At 40.7% G+C, this 20,780-nt stretch overlaps 3 protein-coding genes across 5 annotated transcripts; 1 reads left to right on the forward strand and 2 right to left on the reverse strand.

Moving 5' to 3' along the window:
* Positions 1-551: 551 nt before the first annotated feature.
* On the reverse strand, positions 552-2,113 carry LOC112454096 (coiled-coil domain-containing protein 103-like). Its single transcript, XM_025015310.1, has 3 exons — positions 1,943-2,113; positions 1,461-1,714; positions 552-1,392 (listed from the first exon to the last, which is right to left on the reverse strand). The coding sequence occupies exons 1-3, from the start codon at positions 2,093-2,095 to the stop codon at positions 1,092-1,094; spliced, it is 708 nt and encodes a 235-aa protein (XP_024871078.1). The 5' UTR covers positions 2,096-2,113; the 3' UTR covers positions 552-1,091.
* Positions 2,114-2,169: 56 nt separating this feature from the next.
* Positions 2,170-18,840, reverse strand: LOC112454092 (transient receptor potential cation channel subfamily V member 5). Of its 2 annotated transcripts, XM_025015304.1 has the most exons (16): positions 18,750-18,840; positions 10,859-11,037; positions 10,680-10,767; positions 10,342-10,518; positions 9,035-9,236; positions 8,515-8,668; positions 8,048-8,302; positions 7,879-7,961; positions 7,202-7,723; positions 5,757-5,922; positions 5,252-5,513; positions 3,902-4,083; positions 3,325-3,441; positions 2,606-2,731; positions 2,389-2,537; positions 2,170-2,297 (listed from the first exon to the last, which is right to left on the reverse strand). In XM_025015304.1, the coding sequence occupies exons 1-15, from the start codon at positions 18,838-18,840 to the stop codon at positions 2,430-2,432; spliced, it is 2,712 nt and encodes a 903-aa protein (XP_024871072.1). In that variant the 3' UTR covers positions 2,170-2,297; positions 2,389-2,429. The 2 variants fall into 2 exon arrangements, with proteins under 2 accessions (XP_024871072.1, XP_024871071.1); XM_025015303.1 differs by having other exon boundaries at positions 2,170-2,537.
* LOC112454094 lies at positions 15,459-18,725 on the forward strand. 2 transcript variants are annotated; one of them, XM_025015308.1, is made up of 4 exons: positions 15,459-15,918; positions 16,945-17,163; positions 17,556-17,588; positions 17,836-18,725. In XM_025015308.1, exons 1-4 carry the CDS (start codon positions 15,613-15,615, stop codon positions 18,094-18,096), a joined length of 819 nt encoding a protein of 272 aa, XP_024871076.1. In that variant the 5' UTR covers positions 15,459-15,612; the 3' UTR covers positions 18,097-18,725. The 2 variants fall into 2 exon arrangements, with proteins under 2 accessions (XP_024871076.1, XP_024871077.1); XM_025015309.1 differs by having other exon boundaries at positions 15,872-15,959.
* Positions 18,841-20,780: the final 1,940 nt, after the last annotated feature.

The following is a 20,780-nucleotide window of genomic DNA, read 5'->3' on the forward strand; positions in this document are numbered from 1 at the left end:
CGTTGTCGCATTTACGCGACGGTCACGGTGTTCTTCGCGTACGCGGCGCCGTGCGCCGCCATCTTGCTCGGCTGGTCACGTGGTCGCGTCGTCTGCTCTGGCTCCGAATCGACTTCGACCAGTTCGACCTTTCTTCTCCGCATTTGATTCGAACGAATCGCGTGACTTATCGAATCGAGTGATTGCGGAGGATTATTTAATTATTTTAATTTATACTCTCTCTTGATTTTAGCAACATATTCTTAGACTACGTTTTAATTGGTTCCAAATTGTTTGTAATATTAATAATAAATTGACAGTGGTCTTTAATCATTTATTTTAATTGCTTTACCTCTCCCGTTTAGCTGGGCTGATAATGTTCTTTGTGAGACGAATCGCTTTTTATTTTAGCAACATTTTAGCAACATAAATTAATTTAAATAATAAAGTAAAGTAGTTTATAATTATTTATTTTGTTTTATCTCGCCTGTTTATCTGGACTGATAATATTGTCTGTAAGACACGATGAGCCCACGTATTGCCCTTTCAATAATTGCTGAAGTCCTTACCGACTTTTCTTTCGAATGGCTCTTTCTCGTCGGGTTGGCAAAAGCTTTTTCGGACGTCTCCGAAGCCAAACATTTAGCCGCAACATCATAAACCGTCGATCTCGGGTACCCGAAGAACCGAATAATTTCGGTCTGCGGACGCCCAGTGCGGAGGCCTTCGATTATCGCCGCTCTTCGGTTATACCCCGCGCTCGATCTTATCTGTTCGGACATTTTGAGATTACGCACGCTTACTACAAACATCTGACTTGCCCGAACGTCAACAACGACCTACCGCCGAAGTCAAATAAAGTAGGAAATTCAAATTTAAATTTGTCCGGATTTTGGTGGCGGACCCTGATTATTTGTAAAACGAATGCATTTTATTTTTAATTTTAACAACAAATTTTTCGACTAATCTTCAGTTAATTCCAGATGAATTATTTGCAATAATAATAACAACAATTGAACAATAATAAGTTTCAATCATTTATTTTGTTTTATCTCTGCCGTTTATTTATACCGTTCGTATTGTTATATGCAAAACGAATATACTGTGCTTCATTAATCAAGCTTAACCCGATATTTCACCGCTAACGATTTGACTGTATGTTTCAAGGATTCGCCTGGCGATCCTCCTTTAAGTTGCAACTGTTGGAAAAGCTGCTCGCACGTAGATTTCTCGTCTCTCGTCATGAAGCATACCATCAGATCGAACCGATTGCACGCGCTCAGTATGCCGAGAATTTCTATAATTGACGTTACGTCGTCCACCTTCGACGAATGTTGCAGACACGTATTCGCGAAGTCGCCGAGGAACGACGCTGGGATTTCCACTCGAAAGACGTGATGCCGCAGGTCGTTCCTGTCATACAAAAAACGTCGCTGATACACGTGATGGCGATATTCTTGCGCGTTCTGCGATTCTCTCACCTTAGATTCCATACATAAGTAAACTTTTCGGAGTGGTCCGCAATTGTTCTCCAAAATTGTAAAAAGTTCTCGCACGTCTCCCGCGATTTTTTCGGGGAACTTCCATTGTCCCGTTTATCGCGCGTCAATTTTCTTGAGGCTGCCGATGCAGTCAAGTCACAAGGCTTAGTAGGATTAATCAGCGGATTCCACTGCGCACCGATCTTAGGTTTCATGTCGTCGCGATCCAGAGGTTTCAAGTGAGCGCCATTCACCTGTCGTTATAATTAATTAATTCAAAATTTACTGGAGAACTTTTATGTCAAAAAAGTATAATTTATTATTTTTATCTTATTTATTTTATATTGTAATTATTTAATTATATATGTATATAAATTCTTCGGTGATATTGAATATAAACTGAACGCAGAAGCTACGCACGTCACATATAGATCAAGATTTCTCGTTTAGACGACGACAAATAACCAAGATATTGCAATCACCATCTGTCTGAAGTGCTCATACGTCGGCACTGCTTGTTCCACCGCCCGAATTTTAGCGTCGTTTTGTAATTTATACAATTCGTCGGCTGCGAGAGCCGCGTGAAGTTCCTCTTCCAAGTTTCTATAGTCTATCGGTGTTTTTAACGCGCTCATTGTACTACATGTACGTCTTTTTTCCTTTCAGCACGTTCATCGCTCGAGGTTCTATGACAGTCTGACATGATTGGTTTGTTGTCATGGAAACTCCAACATCGCGATTTATTGATTAAAATTTCACTTGCTCTAGTCTACATCGCAATCATTTTATTTCGGATCCTTACAATTCGTCGTGCAAAATGTTGTGATTTTGACATAGCTAAAAATTAAGTAAATAAATTTTCAATTCTCAAAAATAAAACGAACTACGTACAAGTAGTTCGAGATAAATAAATTAAGATGCTCATTACTTCTTCTCACAGTTCCTAACAACAACAATGGCTTCCCTGGCTTAAGCTAGAATCTTCTCCTTTGACATTCTGCTTTGCCTTTTCTTTAGCAATCTGTCGTGGGTTCTCTTCATCTCGAGTATCTCCTTCATCTCCTCTTTGTCCTCCTCCTAAAATCGATACCGTCGACCATGGAAGATCCGTTTGTTCCGGCCGCGAGTTCACCGTATATACTCACAGTCTGGTGTAATCGAAGAACCAACGCCTTACGACCGTCGGACATGGGCTGAGAATAGTCCGTCAACTTTCTTAGCCTTTCAGCGGGACTCACGCCTCTCTCCACGACCAGAACTATGCGCGCCCACTAACATACACACGAAACAAAGTCTCAGCGTGCGTGGAGTTTAATTCCATTCAAACCGCGTGTACCGTACCGATGGTCCACGTTGCTGCATTTATTATTATATGTACTGAAAATTGCATTTATATTTAATAATATACAGTTTATTTTATAGTATAGCTTCGAAATCACTGCGCCGCGCAATCATCACAGCGTGATAGCTGTTCTATCATGTTAATTACGTAGCAATCAATGGATATTCACTGTTATATTCGTAGTGTCAAATTATACTAAATTTGAGTCATTTTTAACCATTCCTATAGGTTTTGTTTCTACTCAATAATATGTCGTTAATTTAACTAAATTAATGGGAGTTAAAATAGTACTATTTTGTGTTAAATTAAAAATGTCGACACACATGGTAGTTCAAAATAACAAAATGCCATTTAGCATAATGTATTGCTTTAAATTTCATCTTTTAATATTTAACAGTGTATAAAATATTTTTGTAGTAATCTATCTGTTTATATTCAAAATGTCAAACGGCCTGAATGTGGAAAAAAGCCAGCGTGGGCCATCGGCGGTACACGCGGTATGGACTATGTTAATAAACGTACTTGCCGTTGCCATTCGTTCCTGGTCTCAGCGATCTTCTGGTAAGTGTTGCCCATCATAGCGATCAACATGTTTACGAGCAGAATCGCCACGATCGCCATGTACAGCACGAACAGTAGCTGCAATTAGTAGCGATTGCATCTTTTGCGTGGCGCGTATGCAAGTGAGTCATTCGTTATCCGAGAAATTTGTGTGAATTATTTAATTGTCGTTGAAACGTGCCACGTGAACGTCAATTAACGTGAATGACAATATCGTTTATCTCTATCCATGAATACCGAACGCATCTCTGCACTGTTAAATTTGTATAAGTGTCAAATTATATTTAATTTAAATTATTTTAAATTTTAAACCATTCTTATAAGCCGTCACTGCTTCAATATGCCATTAATTTAACTAAAATATAGTATTAATTTAACTAAACCAATAGAGTTAAAATAATACTCTTTTTGTGTTAAAATGATCAATTTCGATACATATACATGGTAGTCAAAAATAAAAAAATGTTATTTAATTCAAATTGGTTAAAATTTCATTCTTTAATATACGCGATCGCATTCAACGCAATTAGCGAAGTACCTTGGCTTCGAATTCGTGCTCGGTTCTCTCGAACGCGCCGAAGTAATCGCCGAAATTCGTCATGCTCATCAGGAACATCGCCATAACGCTCTCCATCGGCGACGGCATCGGATTCGAGATCGAGTCGTCGATGCCCTCCGGAGTGTTCGGGTTGTCAAACGACAGGAATATGATGTAATACGCTGCAAAGAATATCGACATCTATTTTATAACGACGTTCGTTTGTTTACATCGCGTGCGACGTGCGCCTCTATATATACACAGAAAAAAAGAATATTCTTGATTTGAAAATATCTTTAATTTTCGATATTTAGTTTTAACTTCATATAACTTGACGAAATAAAACTTTTCTGTATTAAAACCTATTCAGAGATATTCCTAAATCCCAGAGCTTCAAAATAAATTAAAGGAAAACAAGTTCAAAAATATTAATCTGAACCAGAGTTACAAGTCTATCAAAGTTATATGAGTTTTCCAGATCCATAGTGTGTTTTCAAGATGCTCTGGAAGCTGTGTTCTAAGATTAATTTAAGTATATAAGTTTTGATTTGACACTTCTTTTTTTCTGTGTATCCAAGTTACGCGAGAAGACGTCATCGTAGAAATATTTCGGACATGTCTACAGAGATCCCGACGAGGGGATCTCATCCTAATTGACCGATCGCTGCGGATGATATACTATCGGTCGTATAAGATTTCGTATCGAGGAAGACTCAAGGGAGTATCGAGGAAGTCGTATTCGCGAGCGAATAGTCGGTCCATTCAAGCGGCGACGCCGCCGTTTGTGAAAAGCAAGACACATTGGCACGTAGCGTTGCGGCTTTGCACGCTGCTGGTTGCACAATGGCGCGTGTCGCACCATTTAACGTATATCTCGAGACCTTCTCGGCGTAGCGCCTCCTTCTGCGGTCTCTTCCCCGCGCCTCGTTCCTTCGTACGATTGTCCTTCGGTCGGCCAGGCGAGATGTGTGTCAATGTCGCGTTGCAGTGTCCAGTAAAACCGTCGATTAGATCACACACGACGTATACGCGTGTCCGATGCCGATGCCGTTATACCAGCGGCTAATTAACAATTGTTGGGAGTCAATAGAATAAGGCACCGGCTGATCGCCGCCGCGGCGTCTCACCGCGGCGGGAATTGATGATGTCTCTCGTCCCTTATACACGTGCCGTTACGTCTCTTCGGCTTCGATTATCAATTGCGATAATCGGCAACAACGTTGTTTATTGTGCCCGGGGACAAGCCTCATTCATAAGGATAAATGGAACAGCCGTCACGCGCAAATCGAAAGAAGAAGAATATGAGGATATCCTCTTTCTTCGTGTTCGAAACGCCCGCACACGCGTTACCTTGGGAGAATCCCATCACGAAGACGAGGTAGATGGAGACGAATCTGAGGAGGTCGCCCATGATCATCCTGTAAATCATCACGACGAACGGGCCGACCGTTTTGAAGCCCCGGCAGAAGAATAGAAAGTACGGTGCCGTCGTCAGCATCGCCACCACCGCCAGCATGTCTTCGACTTCGTCCGCGCAGGCAAATCGCAGAAACGGGAACAGCAGCAGGATGCAGCACGAGAACAGGAACATCACGCGCGACGGCGCCGTCATCTGAAAACCGCGCTCGCGGTTAACACAGATGGTAATTTCTGCGGTTTTCGTTATCGTAAATCGACTCATTAATATACTCGGTTTATTATTCGCTACGACAACCGTATAATCTGTTTGAAAATTCGAAAATTGTTAATAAGGTAGATTTTAATCACGAAGTTCTTATAATATTTAATTGTAATATAAATCGACTCGTTCAACCAACTTTTGTATATTGAGTATGACGTCTTAATTGATTCTTACGAGATTTTCGATGAACATGTTAAGACCTAAAAATCTCGCCTCTCGCAACGCAGCCAAGATGTAGAGCATCGCTGAGATGTACATAAAAATTTCCCCAGTTAAACGAATCTTCGCACTCGTTTCTGTTAGCTGCATCAGCCTGCACTCCTCTGTGAGATCGTCCCACCTGTGTGTGTCAAATAAGTTTTTATTCCATGATACCGGAAATATTTCAGAAAAAAGTAAAGTAAGAAATTTACGCCAAATACAAAAAAATATTTAAAAGTGTATGTCATTAAATGAAAAATTAACTGCAAAATATATGTAAAATTGATCTAATTAGTCAATTATTACTGAAATAAACCTAAATCTAAAAAAAAAAAATACTTTATATATACCTACTATATGTATATATTCAAATATCTATTTTTTAAATTAAATTTTATGCTAAAACTGAATAAATTATATATATAATATATATATATATATATATATAATTAATATTTTTATTATTTTATTAGTAGCGTTTAAATCTTTTGCACATTTCTTGCCGTTTTAAATCACGTCATTTAACATGTAAAAAGAAACATGTAAAAAGAGCTCCAGTCAAATGTCATTTTTAGACGTTTATGCGTGCAAAAATAACACACTTGGATTTGCAGTGTGCGCTCATTCGCTCAGACGTATTAGTTAATTACTCAACTATTGCGAATTTTGCGAAATGGTACATGACTCTTCTTATCAGTTTGGTTGTGTCAATCACCTTGTTTTTCAGAGGAAACCTACTTTTTAATCATCATTGAAGATATCACCGTTTTCTTATCAGTTTGGTTGTGTCAATCACCTTGTTTCTCAGAAGAGGAAATCAACTTTTTAATCATCATTTAATCACGAAATGAGAAATTTATCGAATTTCTCTTTTTTTTCAACGGCACTATAGCTCAAGATCAAGCCATGGCCTCCTGAAGTTCGGCCTGTATAAAATCCAAGGCCTCCCTTCTGCTTTCTTAGAGATACACTTTCGGCGGGTTGCCATTAACCCTTCCGAGAGGTGGCGATCAAATAAAAACCGACGGATTTTTGGTCGGATTTGAACTCGGATCTTCAGCTCATTAGACCAGCGCATATCTTTCTGCGCCATGATCGCCACCAATATATCGAGTTTACTAGATAACATTTCAGCTAAACTGTAATTGTTGTTTATTGACGATCGTCAATGTTTGTTTTTCTTACGTTAGAAAATAGAAGACCTTTAACTAACGTTTCATTTACCGTAAGGTAACAATCACGCATGCGTCTAAATGACATGATAATACGATTGAACGTGTTGAATGACGTAATTTTTAACACGTGAAGAAACATGTGTAAAAAGATCTTCAGTCTAATGTGTCATTTTTAGACGTTTATACGTGTAAAAATAACACACTTGGATTTTGCAGTGCAATATTATATGTATTTTAACATACCAATCTTCGTGATCAAATTTTGATAACGCGATGTCGTCGACGATCGCCTTGGCAGTCGAATTCGTATCGGCCGCGACGGTTTTGTTGTACGTATCCGTGAAATAGTCCGACGCATTTGGAGGGCTGTCGGTATACCACAGCGTATGAATGGCGGCCTCGTCAGGAGGACTCAGAATGCCCTCGTTTTCGCTCAGCGTCAAGAGCAAAACGCTCTTCAGGGCCGACGTGACGTTCGACGTTACTTGCAGCTGGATCTTCTCCAGCGATTCCTGCGTCATGTTTAAGGATGACTTGAGATTTGAGGTGAAAGCCGCCACGAAGCTATTTGTAACCAATTCCGATAGATCCGCGCTTTGGAGGGGTTTAAGAATCGTGGGCTCCGTCATGTTGGAGGAATTCGTCCTCGTCAACGTGTCGTTCGCGCTTTCGTCCGTTTCCATGGTCGACGGGCCAGGGCGAAGGGTGAAGCTGATCAGCGACAGGATGAAGTGGAAGCAGAAGAGGAAGAATTGACGGTAGAATCTGAAAATTAAAAAAGTCTCACTTATATCTCTTTTAAGCGTATATAATCGCTTATAATTACTTTTTTATATTTAAATCCAGAAATTAGCATATTTTTTTAAAATAAAAAAGTAAAATATAGATAAAAGATTATTTTCTTTTTTATAGATACCTACCGGGATTTGACGAAGGTGTTCCACTTGGCGTTTAGAAGATCGACTAGCACACCGTCCATTAACTCTAAATGTTCATCTTTGTCCTACAATCATCGTGAATCGTGCGTGATCATTCTGCGTGCGTGACTCTAACGCGATAAAATATAATTAGCGGAATTGATTCACTTACGCCAAAGACAACCAGATTCAGGGCAGAATTGTTGTTGATTGTCCCCGTATTAATGTCGATCGTATCTATTTGCGACAGAGGGTAAGCCGCGCAAGTTATGCTACCGATTTGCCAGTATATCTCCCTTTCGATGTTCAAAATGTGAAAGAACATTTCGATTCTGGCCAACTTTGCTGATAGGGTCAACGGAGTCAGATGCTGGACGTTTCTTAGATCGAGAGAAGCCCCTACCTCGTAGGCCATGTCGAACGTGGCCTGAGATTAAGTCGAAGATGAGAAGAATGACGAACGCTACATTCTCGAAATTATTTGTAGCACACTTTTATTTATTTTTTTTTTTTTCAGTAAACAAGTAGTTTATTTTATTATTATTATTATTTTTAGATTGGTATTACAAAGTCAATTCTTAAGTCAATTATTGAAACAATATTTTCGGGAAATAAGTGCAAGAATCAAAAGTATAATACCAGTTTCTCGTATATCACGAGCATGTGCAGGACGGTGTTTCCATTCGTGTCCTGCTTATCAGGATCCGCGCCTCTGGCTAATATAAGCCTGTAACATTCTTCCTGACCGAGACACGCGGCGAAGCTCAACGGATACTCTCCCCAGTACACGTAGCTACGGATATAATAAAATAGATAATAGCTCAAATAGATCGTCTAATTTCTATAAATAGATCGATCCAATTTCACTATAAATTAGACGTATAAGACTACATTGTGTTCTCGACATAATCGCGTTTGACAAGATTCATTAAAATCTCTGATGGACGAGCCTGTTTATGTGAGCCCCGCGGAATTTAACTCGTCGTGACATTAGGTCTCGTTTACGCTCGAAACGAATGTCGTCCAAAGCTGACGGTTTAATTATAATGTACAACAATGGAGTATTTTCTGCCTCGTCTTTAAGCGAGCCAGGCAGAATCTAATGCCGTTTCAGATATAAAATCTAATGTCGTTCCCGAAGATAATAAGTACAGCGCACCCGCTGTAATTGGTCTCCGGAGTGACGCACACCCACTCGTGGTCCATACTGTCAAACCTCGACGCCTTCTGGTCTTCCGGACTCATGAAATTGCCGAAGCATCTCTCGTGGATGATGCTCGGGTCGTCCGCTCCACTGTCGAGAAGAAACTTGACCAGCGATGGATCCTCATTCACGATAGCGATGTGCAAAACGTTTTCTCCTAAATCCAAAGCAAATCGTTATAGAGCTGAAAGCAGTAACTGCCGGAGAGATGTATAGATTTTCTCTCCTAGTAGGTTACATTAATTATATTATATTATACCCTACATAATAATAATAATAATATTACAATTAAAGCGAGCAAACACTAGATAACTACTAGATACAAGAGACAAAGTACACGCAAATGATGAGGCATTAACAATACTGCTGTTATAAAATCTACCAATAATAACAGTAACATTAAAGGAAAAGGAAGCGTGCATAATAAATTCACAATATCAATATCATACATAAAACATGCGCACACGTGCACATACATATACGTAACACGCGTATACACACAAACAGTGTACTTGTAATATACACACTCAGAAAGAAAGTTTATTATTCGCAAGAAAATAAATTTTTTAAAAATTTAGTTTCCTTAATTCAAAGAAGTGGATAGATTTGAGAAAATATTTTAAACTCAGAAAAATGTTTTCTTAAATCTATCCAATACTTCTTTAAATTAAGGAAACTAAATTCAAAGAAATCTATGTTCTTGCAAAAAATAAATTGTTTTTCAATGCATTGTTTAAAAGAGTATGCTCAAGAAAAGGCCGAAGAGAATAAGTGGCAATAAATGTTAATTTTGAGAGAAAGCAGACGAAGAGATGGAACAAAAAGCTGCGGCGGGAAAAGAAGATAGAGAGGAGGTGGATTTGATGGAAGACGATAGTTCATTATAATATTTGACAGCAGTGTAAATAATATATATGTATAAATAATATTTTTTTGCGACAATATACGTTTCGTTACGCGATGCATTCACGCGATCTGAATTCAAAAAAACTTCTCGATTAAATAATAATGAAAATCCGCAAGGGTCCCCGCTGAGACTAAATGGTTTATCTTGGAAATGCTAATTTTCCATTACGCAAACGATACGCTATGAATAGATAATTTAGCAGCGGGCTTATCGAGGAATTTATCGGCAATGGATATTCCACGAACAATCTACACGCTGCCTCGTGAACGAGATACAATGATAGCTTTAAGCATTTAATCCATTTCAGAATCGATGATCGTCATTTCATAACGATCGCGGGAGAACTCAAACTTACCGTAATATTCATCGCTCAGATAAATATCGTGTATAAGCCGCGGATAGAAACGCAACAGTCGTTTCGCCAAATCGGCGTGGATAGCGGTCGCATTTAACATGCATAAATGTAAAATAGTTTCGCCGACGGCACCTCTGTCGCTTAGATTCCAACACACGAATCTGTATCTGCTCTTATCTGCCAAGAATGTATTTTTTTATCGAATAAATTATTATAACAGCGTGTAGCTCAGTAGGTCGTAAACTTAAACGACCGCGCATATAGAAATATTTCTGCGTAACGCGACAATAATTTACATCGCGATGTAAATTGAAATTAAATTACGTATACGATATTACCTATCTTAGCTTCGTCAACTTCCTCGTCGCCCATATCCTTATCGATGTCGTAATCCGCTGGATTTTCCATAGCTTTCAAGGGTGCCAGCTGCGCAGCGCGAGAGAATAATTATTCAAACTATTCAAAGCAATGGATATATAAAGCGATCAAGAGTGATGCCTGAGGCTGATCGCGATACCATTTTGTGCCGCGGACGGTCTTTATTTCGTAGAAGGACCAATTTTTCCACGGGTATCCATTTGCCTTTTCCCTTGTTGTACAGAAACGGCTCGACCTTCGTTCTCAACGCGTGATCCAGCTCCGCGTACTGCTTGGTCTGCGTGGCTCTTTTCATCATGTCCACTAACAATCCGCCGCCTGCAACGGTGTAGTTAGCTAAGTATTTAATTGATGCGCTGAACAATCGACGAGAAAAAGTCAAACGACGGAGGAGTAAAATAAGGTCACTTTTCGAAAAGTGAAACAAAAAAGAAAGAAATTCCAACTTGCACTGTTAAATTCGAAGTGTCAAATTATTATACTCAATATTTTAGTCATTTTAACATTTCTAATTATAGATCGCCACTGTCCCTACTCAATATGTCGTTAATTTAACTAAACCAATGAAGTTAAAATAATACAGTTTTGTGTTAAAATAATATATATAATATTTCAACATACATGGCAGTTAAAAATAATAAAACGTTATTTAACCCTTTGTAGTCACACTTCTCTAGAATCCCGCGGTAGTCACACTGGGTCGCATTGACCCAGTCGATTTTTAATGGTTGCCATTTTAATGGTATCGGTCCGATCGGGTTCAAATAATTCTGGGACATACCTTGAACATTCTAGAATATAAAACAACTGCGGTTTTGTGAGAAATCAAATGGCAACATGTTGAAAAAAAATCGTGAACGAGTACATGATTAACGGTCTCTATACTTATAGAGGATATTTCAAACTCTTGTATTAGATGGCGGACCAAGCCCCATTTCAAGCTAGGCTTTTAGTTGATATTTAGATCCAAATGAAGGTGGATCAAATTGACCCATGTGTGACTACAAAGGGTTAACTTAAGGTATTGTATTGATTGCATCTTTTAATATTTAACAGGGCGATCTCGTGGCGTGATTCAGATATCGAGGGACGCCGCGAAGAGAATTGGCGAAAGTCGGCGCGAATTCCGGAAGCCGTGCCAGCAGCGAGGCGCTCAAGAAGGTCCGCGAGCGCGATTCGCGGTCGCGCGAACGTCATCGTAAGATTAAATCGCGGGCGGCACGTGGACGCGCGCGTTGCGTCACGGTCGTCACGAGTGCAAGTATTTGGATCGAGTGCTCGAGAGCCCATTATATCGCGGGCATTAGCACTCCGGTCGTCACCGTCGAAATCGGTACGCTGACTCACGGACAGTAAATACTAAAGCCGAGGCGGAAGAGAGCGGAGAGCTTTCGCGGCCCTCGCGGTCATCTCGATTGGCGCGTCAATTCCGCGCCGGCACACATCGCGCGCCCCATGACGGCATCCCTATTTTCACGATCGAAAAGCCCTTGGCGTTTTTCCTCCGCGTTGGCTAAAAACAACACGCGCTGCCGACAGATGCAACCTGTCGGCTCGTAGTGTCAGGTGTCAGGATGTGCAAATGTTATACAAGGGGGAGTAATATAACGCACCGAAACCGTCATTCTTTTTTTTTCTTCCCTCGGAGCGTGTAACTGATTATCATCGCGCTAAATCGGCCGTGGATCCTTCATTGACGTAGATTTTTAATAAAGTTGTGTTCGACAAGTGGACGATGAGAAATCGCGGCTCGTTCGTTTCTAAATTTATCGCGTTGATCTATAGCTGTTAGTCTGACGTTATTTCGCACCGCTCAGCTTTATATTACTCCGCAATTTGAAAACTCAGGATTTATGCGAATCAATGACCCGATGATGACCGCACATCGAGCTGATTCCAACAGAATTAAAATCGTACTTTGGACCATGCGTGAAATCCTTTCCATGCATGATTTCCTTTTAAAACAGATCCGATAAAAATACCTATCGTAAGGAATGTTAAAAATGAGGATGTAATTTAGTCGTGCGATATGTAAGCCATACTTTAGAAAATAACAATAAGATAAGGGTAAACTTGAAGAGTCGCGTTCGCGGCAATGGGAGCTAATTGTAATCGTTTCTCGCACGAACGCCATTAGCGGGAGAGCCGCGGGGGAGAGGATATACGTCCTTCTAATATATATACAAATATATAATAATGTGTACATACATGTGTAACCGGAAAACTCCAACAAATTAAACTTTAAGCTATATTTATTTTTATTTTTCATTTATGTATTTATTTATGTATCTATTTATTTGTGTTATTTTTTTAGTTTCCCAAGTCCTCTCTCCAAAATTTATAACTATAACAACGGCGCCCGCGCGCGACAGTGTCAGGTGCTTCGGTTGAATTATAATAGCGCGAGATGTAAGAGAAAATCGAGACACTAATAAAATATAATTATGGGTATTTAAGCAACAAGTTAGTTATATCATAATCAGTTGATTATAATTATTCTATTGCACTTAATCTGGAAGTCTCTAACGAGGATCTTACACGTGAAGCCGTTTCGGAAGTAATGATCGTGGAAGAGCACTTCAAGGACGTTCGGCACCACGTGACTAATAAGCGCTATCAAACTGTACGCGAAAAAACCGAAATAGGAAAAATTAACATATATGTATTTATTTTAATTATACCTTTCAACATCTCTCTCATATATATTATAAGCGATATGAGGCACGCGATATCGTCACACAGTCGTTATATTTTTTATCAAGAGGACACGGTAGTGTCTCGCGCTAATATAAGTGTACGCGCAAGGCAGACCGTGTATCTACACGCAAGTCGACTAGTCGAGAGATCCTTAGATCCTTATTGGGTCTCAATAACGGCTGAATCGGTCAAGTTCCGAGTAGGCTCGATCGATAGCTTGGGTTCGAATTATACGAATAAGTGTTTTTATTTTTCGTCTACGTATCCTACGAGCGCGGAGCGGAGATACTGCAAAGTCCGAATTGGCGAATTCACGTTTAAGAAACATCATTGTCCTCGATCGTCGCTTGTATGTACTGTTGGTTTTTGTCATTGGATATGGTGTAATTTCTCGCTAGCACGTTGCATTTAAGAAAATTAGGAATATCTGCATTTCTATGACAACGTCTCTATCATATCTATGTGCGCGAGGCAGTAATATATTCCAATACAAAAGAGAAAGCAGGTACGTATATATACGCTAAGAGCTTCGTCTAGCTTCAAGCAATAGGAGGCAGCCATATGATGTCTCCTTTTCTTCCTCGCTATATATAATTCTCAGTTTAAACAAAGAGATATTATTATGTACGTATAACTAAAAATAGTGAAAAGTCCAACTTTTACCTTCAAGAAAAGAAAGTAAAAATTACATGGAGTAGACATTCGTCGAGCAATATTCTTTCGAAAAGCGAAATATCTTTCGGTGAAGGAGAAAGAATGAATTAAGCAATACTCATAAAAAGGTTTGTATTACTGAGTTTTCTATTTATTTAATACACTATATACTTTGACAATTTAATTTTCTCACTTATTTCTAGAAATCGCTTTGCGCAGTTGTGGAGACAACCTGCGAAACAAAGGCATTGACATGAGTCACTCGAAATTTAAACGACGCGCAGCGAACTTGGCACGCATAATAAAAAAATTTATGCCTGATCTTAAAAATCTTAGAAACATTCTGCGGAAATCTGGAAGTACAAGCGATCGCATGTTGAAACTAGCCGAGCATCACGTACTGTTTCTTATCGAAACTAGGTCAATAGATTGCTCATTAGTACATTAGTAAAATTCAACAAGTTGCGCGAAAGATTTGCTTTTCGGTAAATAGGGCATTATTATTAAAATGAACCAAATATATAGGTGCTCGTATCTTGAGGAGACGTGTGTTTACATACTATGAATATAAATTAACTTAATGATATAAGGTAAAATGTGTTACACTGTAATAAAGTAAGATTTAAAAATTGTATGTTGTTACACTCACATGCAGGATATTAAACATTTTCTATATAAATAATAATGTATTTTTAATAAGCATGGTTTTATTAGCTTTAAAAAATGTTATATTTTACAACTTATAAATATAATTAATAAAAGGCGTCAAAGTAAAATGCCACTTGTAATAACTTTACGAGTTAATGCACGTATTACATACATCACGCACAATCGTATCTAACATACTTAATAAAGATATGATATCTAAAAATTTATCTTTTAAAAAATGATACAAAAAGGCGCCAAGTACACGCACCTTTCTGTCTACAAAAAGTATGATATCAGAAAATGGCGCCAAGTAAAAAATAAATCTTTCAAAAAAGCTGTTGTATATTTTTAAAAAATTAATCAAAATAAAAATATTCTATGCCTTTCTTCAAAAGGTTTTATAATTTACAATTTATAAATAATCAATATAGAGGGATGCCATTTAAGATCCGAGCTGGATCTTGGTAATCTAATAATATTATAATTATATTATAATATTCTGTGAATTATACTTTTTTCAAACTCAGCAAATTGCAAAATATTAATTATTAGGCTACCAAAGATCCAGCCCGGACCTTAAATGGCAATTTCTCTAATTGATTGTATATCACGTCGTATCCTGTTTCACTTATTATTATTTACAATTTATAGTTTATAATTTTGTTTCAAACAAAACAATCCTTTTCCCTCGAAAAAAGATTTTCTATCCTGAAAGGTGTCTTCTGGCGCGATGGCGAAATTACAGGCGAGGAAATATATGGAGCACGGAGAATTCCTCCTCTCTCCCCACTTTCCCGAAGACTCTCGCCGACTCCATGGTTTTACGGGCGAAATTCAAGGCGGGGGGCGACGGGCGGAAGAGGGGGCGGACGGGTCGTCGGCACGTCGGAGCACATGCAACGCCATCTTGTACGGTCTGGGGCAAGTGTTGCATACACCGTCACGGCAATTGCTGGCGCAAGTCTTCTGTGGGAAGAGCGAGCGGCCGGGATTGCCCGTCGCCGCCGCGGCATACTGTCGGTGATTAGACGTGGCACAGTGCGGTGCCAATACGGCGGTAACATGGCGCAGTGGAGGCAGGAGACGATATTGAAGCTGATCAGTGCGTATCGCGCGAGGCGGCTCCTCTGGGACCACAACGCGCCGGACTACACCGATCGGAGCAAGAGGATCTACGCGTGGAAGGAGATCGCCGACGAGGTGCGACGAAGTCATACGCGCGGCGCAGACCGAGATCATAAGTAAACACCGCGCTCGCAAAAAAATGCGCTACCTATGTATACGCGTTCAGACTTTTTTTTTGAGTCAGCACCGATATTCGTTTAACTTTCGGCGTCGCAAAAATCGATCCGGATGTCGTGGAAATTTAGAAACCTTTATTTCGTTCACGCAGAAAGTTATATTTGATTTAAAAAAATATATATATATATATGTTATTTGATTTAAAAAATACACATATCTGGCTGTATTATAGATGAACGAAAAAAAAAAGAAGGAAAGGGACACGAACAGCGTTTCCGTGGAGTCGCGTTATGACCAATAGCGGATCGATAATTTTTTAATTAACGAAAAGAGCGTTTCTTGGCCTCCCTCTATACGTTTATCGTGTCACGTAATTCGCGAATGCACGTGTACGCCAGAAGCACCGCTGGCCACCGCTGGCCACCGAGTGAAAAAATATCTTGGGAGTGTATTCTAGACGCGCGCGTCCAACACTTGCGCAAGCCGTTGCGCAATGCTGGCGCATCGCGAGTCGCGAGCGCACGGTAGTCTTTATCGCCGCCGCCGTTATAATATGGAAAGCGTGAAGTCTCGCGTTCGTAACGGTTCGCGCAAGAAGAATCCGCGCTTCACTTATTTATTGCCGGATTATGTAACGCAAGGCCTGGTCAACTTCGAGCCGCGAAGCCACGACGCTTCCCGCTTTCCATCCACAGAGAGTGAGGGGAAGGGGAAAGGGGTCCCTCCGCTGTATGAAGTTTAGCGGGCATGATCAACTTCATCCAGCGTGGCGGAGGAACCGCTGTCCCCCACTCTCCGTGGATGGAAAGGGAGAAGAGTCGTGGCTGCGAAGCTCGAAGTTGACGCAGGCCTGATGCAACGCGCGTCTTCGAATCACCATCGCCAGCGCGTTCTCGCGACGCGATGCGAGCGCAAAAAAAAATAATAAAAAAAAAGAAGAAGAAATGCAAGACGCGTTCTTATCTCATTGGAACTTGCACTCAGCTCGGATGCGACGTGATGACGGTGGAGAGGAAGCTGAAGAGCCTGAAGACTCACTTCATGTCGGTCCACAAAGCGTACGCGAAACGCAGGGTGAAGGCCGATCTGAATCCTGATGGCAGCATCGTCACGCCTAAGTGGTTCGCTTACGAGGCCTTGACTTTCCTGAATAAAGGACGCTTGACGCGAATCAATCGCGAGACGCCGAACGTGGAGAAGCAGGTGCGCTAATGAGCTCTCGCGATTATCGCCTGCGACCCGCTTGCGTACAGTTAGCGTGGTTTATAGTATAATTACAATGGTATAATTATGAATAAACACAATGTCTAATGTTTTAAAGACGTCTTAAAGACGTTTTATGTCCCGACTTTGGACATTGTCACTTGTCACATTGTGTTGTCTGGCAAGCTAGTACATAATATATAGGCTTATATATTATTGAGAAAGAAAAATTATAATTAAATCGTGATCATTGCAATTCTATTTCCAATCCATGTATCTTCTTATTCATTGATTGTCAGTCAATCTTTTAAAGTAATATTAATACTACGCGTCGCGAAATAGAATCATGCATATATGCGTTTTAATTAATTCGATGATGTCTTTTTTTTTAGAATCCCACGCCGGCCCCTAATTGGCAGCCGCAGGTACATTTCAATCTTTCTTGCATTACAGCTTGAATTAATAATATATCATATTGTAAAAATGTGCGATGCAGCGTTAGCGCATTATTACGTAATGCGACATGGGGAGCTCTCGTTCCCCCTTCCTCCGCCCGATATGACATATTATACCCGCGTCATGTTGAAAACTTTCGATCTGCACGACCTGCACGCTTAATAAAACTCCTCAGTCGAGCGACGTCACACGACTTTTTCTCTCGCACGATTTCAGGAGATTTCGTCAGGCCGTGACGAATTCACAGTTTTTGCCGAGCACGTCGCCATTCGGCTGAAGAACATAACGGACGTGCGTGCGAGGCTTGTCGCGCAGCATCAGATAAACAACATCCTGTTCGAGGCCGAGATGGGAAAGTATAACGTGCAGCAGCCCTCCTTCGTCCCGAACCATCAGGAGATTATGGAGAACCTGGACGAGCCCTCGACGTCGCACGAGGAGAAAGTGATAATAAATAATATTCCTCAAGCGGTCTAATCGCTGATCTTTCCTCCGCAAACGGGCGATCGTTATGTCCCGAAATTTTCAGCGAGTCGTCCGTCTCGCGTCCCTCATTATTTAAGTACATATTATACCGCCCGTATTTTTTTCGGCGCGGTTGTTGACAACGACGGTGATCTCTCTTCTCGTTATTTTTGTGGTAAATACTAGCGAACGAGAAAAGCCATCGGCTTTAACGGCGAGTTTTTCCGCGGGACACGGCGAGAACCGCGTTTGGCAGGTTTGCTGAATTTGCTCCGCCAGACGTGACTCTATTTATGTGCCTTCGTTTTGCCCGGCATATGTCATATCTTTCGTCGTTACAAACATCGAAAGCCGCGTCCAAAAGCCAGCTTTCGTTTAGCGCGGCCAATACGTACATTACACACGCTGACATTGCGCGATAGAACTCGACGACGTTGGCGCTTTCATTTTTTTTTTCACTCTCGTATATTCCGAGTATATAAAACGAAGTACATATGCATATATGTGACACAACATCGACTCACATATATATGTCGGCGAAGCGAATCGATTTCCGTCAATTGTATCTAATTGTTTTACGATAATCGATCCCGCCTTCGTTAATTGTGAGAATTGAATAAATTGTGGTCTGTAAAATTGTATATACGCTTGATTATTTCGCTCACCCTTCAAGTCGACTAATTTATAGAGCAGGATGGACGACGTGTCCGTTTGTTTCTTCACGCCGCTCGTAACATTGCTCTCGGTATTACCCATCGTTTACAAAACACTTCACTTCCGACGTTTAAGTACCTGTGGAGGAGATGGGCTCTCGCATGTCGAATGTGCAGCATGGCACGGTGTCAACGGTGTGTGCGATAGCCGCCGAAATTGATAAACGCGTCTGTTTCGTTGCCAGGATACCGCACTCGATTATCGATTAAATGATAACGGACCTTTAAACAGCTCTTGCTTGTGGACTTACAGTGAAATTCGATCAATTTACGCAATTTGCCGCGTCTTCTATTGTTTCCTTTCTGAATCATATAATTACATATAATACATACCTTCTCCTCGTTTATCGTGAATCGAGGAATAATCGGCCGGAATTTTTACGAAACGGAAAACCGCAAAGCGATCCGCCAAATTAGAACGGCGGAAAGACATAATCGGGCCAGGGGCGCCAAAGGGGATAAATCGGTAGGAAATCCTGTTCTTGCGGCTCAACAAAATCCCGTGCCGAAATCCGCGAGGCAAGAATTGCGACTCTAATTACGTTGATAGAGCACGCGTTGACCGCATAAACCGAACGTATTAATCGGCCGATTATATAGCGAAGAAATAACGAAATGTATATAAATGCGCACTGAATGCGTAACGAATTAAATACTAAATAGCTACGTGTCGAATTAAATAGCAACGATAAAAATTAATTAACAGCAACGCTCACCGCATCGAAATACAATAAATTAATCGCGCGCCGCTTTGATAAAATCGGCATTATCATTTAAACGCGGCTCGCGCTCTAATTTATGCAAGTGTGTTACGCAGCGCACGCTCCATTTTCCAACGGGGTGTGAATTAAGGTTGACAGATTTATAAGTCACGGTGAAGATCAGCTATCTCGTGTCACTCGCGGGTCATCGCTTAAAGGCCGCTCATACACAATCGCTTAAAGAATGCAAGGTTTGCGAGGGGCACTACCGCCGCCGACAGTGTAACAGAAACGTTAACATCGTTTAGGCGTGTCTTGTCCCTCGCACGCGTATCGTAACAGCGAGATTTTTCAATAACTTCGCGTTAGAACGTAGATAATATCGATAAACGGCGGATTGCAAAATATCGTTTCGCCGTTACGGCGAGATGCAAATTTTCCCGAGCGACCGGCGGCGCCTGATCGCCGCCCGCACGCCACGTGAGCCTCTCTTTCGCTCGCGACTGGAAAGCCGCGAGCGAATTTTCGCACATACCTAAGCGATGACCGCGCTTTAATTTAGACGGCCGAATGCCTTTAGACGCCGCAATGCCGCAATTGATCTTACGCGTTAAGCGGTTATAAATAACGGCTTATGAGCCGTAGGCGCTTACCGCGAAACCGGGCGTATACGCGTATACGCGTGTACGAAACAATACCTTGAGCAGGAAATTAGATTCTATTATTGCCCGCGCGACGGTCTAGGACAGGAACGAGTTCCACTCGAATTCGAATGCCGAGTCCCGATTTACAATCTCGGTAAAGTTTTATGAATCCTAATGCAAGATACTTCAAATATTTACACTATATAATAATTCGTGAAATGACAGACTCATAGAAATGTGTTTAATAAAAAAACCACTGGGTCATCATGTCGACAAGGAATCGTTGTTTCTCGCGCGATTATTATGCAGGCATCTCTTCCGTTATGACGATCCTCGTGGGAGAGAAAGAAAGAGCGAATAATGCTGGCGAAAATTAGAATCTCTGTCTTTATCCAATATTGATATTATTATGATGTCCAATATATTTACATTTAATTTAGGATAGCTAATTTATAGCCTGACTTTGTATTGCGCGATATAGTCCCACTATATCTCCAATAATACACGTCAATATCCAATATCCAATATCTAACTCTAACTAATATGTATTATCAACATTGTGTTGCTACTAGGAAGGAGGGAAAGGGAAGAAGAGAGAGAGAGAGAGAGAGAGAGAGAGAGAGAGAGAGAGAGAGAGA

Source organism: Temnothorax curvispinosus, unplaced genomic scaffold (assembly GCF_003070985.1).
Source record: "Temnothorax curvispinosus isolate PA1 unplaced genomic scaffold, ASM307098v1 QBEX01004775.1, whole genome shotgun sequence".
NCBI lineage: Eukaryota > Metazoa > Arthropoda > Insecta > Hymenoptera > Formicidae > Temnothorax > Temnothorax curvispinosus.

Coding starts and splice junctions, on each gene's coding strand:
- LOC112454096 (XM_025015310.1), bottom strand. CDS start 2,095: ATGAGCGCGTTAAAAACACCGATAGACTATAGAAACTTGGAAGAGGAA. Junction 1,715..1,942: donor ATGAGCACTTCAGACAGATG/GTGATTGCAATA, acceptor TTATAACGACAG/GTGAATGGCGCTCACTTGAA. Junction 1,393..1,460: donor ACTTATGTATGGAATCTAAG/GTGAGAGAATCG, acceptor TTTGTATGACAG/GAACGACCTGCGGCATCACG.
- LOC112454094 (XM_025015308.1), top strand. CDS start 15,613: ATGCAACGCCATCTTGTACGGTCTGGGGCAAGTGTTGCATACACCGTC. Junction 15,919..16,944: donor GGAAGGAGATCGCCGACGAG/GTGCGACGAAGT, acceptor ACTTGCACTCAG/CTCGGATGCGACGTGATGAC. Junction 17,589..17,835: donor CCCCTAATTGGCAGCCGCAG/GTACATTTCAAT, acceptor GCACGATTTCAG/GAGATTTCGTCAGGCCGTGA.
- LOC112454092 (XM_025015304.1), bottom strand. CDS start 18,840: ATGGGTAATACCGAGAGCAATGTTACGAGCGGCGTGAAGAAACAAACG. Junction 8,303..8,514: donor TCGTGATATACGAGAAACTG/GTATTATACTTT, acceptor ACTTAATCTCAG/GCCACGTTCGACATGGCCTA. Junction 5,514..5,756: donor ACATGTTCATCGAAAATCTC/GTAAGAATCAAT, acceptor CGCGGTTTTCAG/ATGACGGCGCCGTCGCGCGT.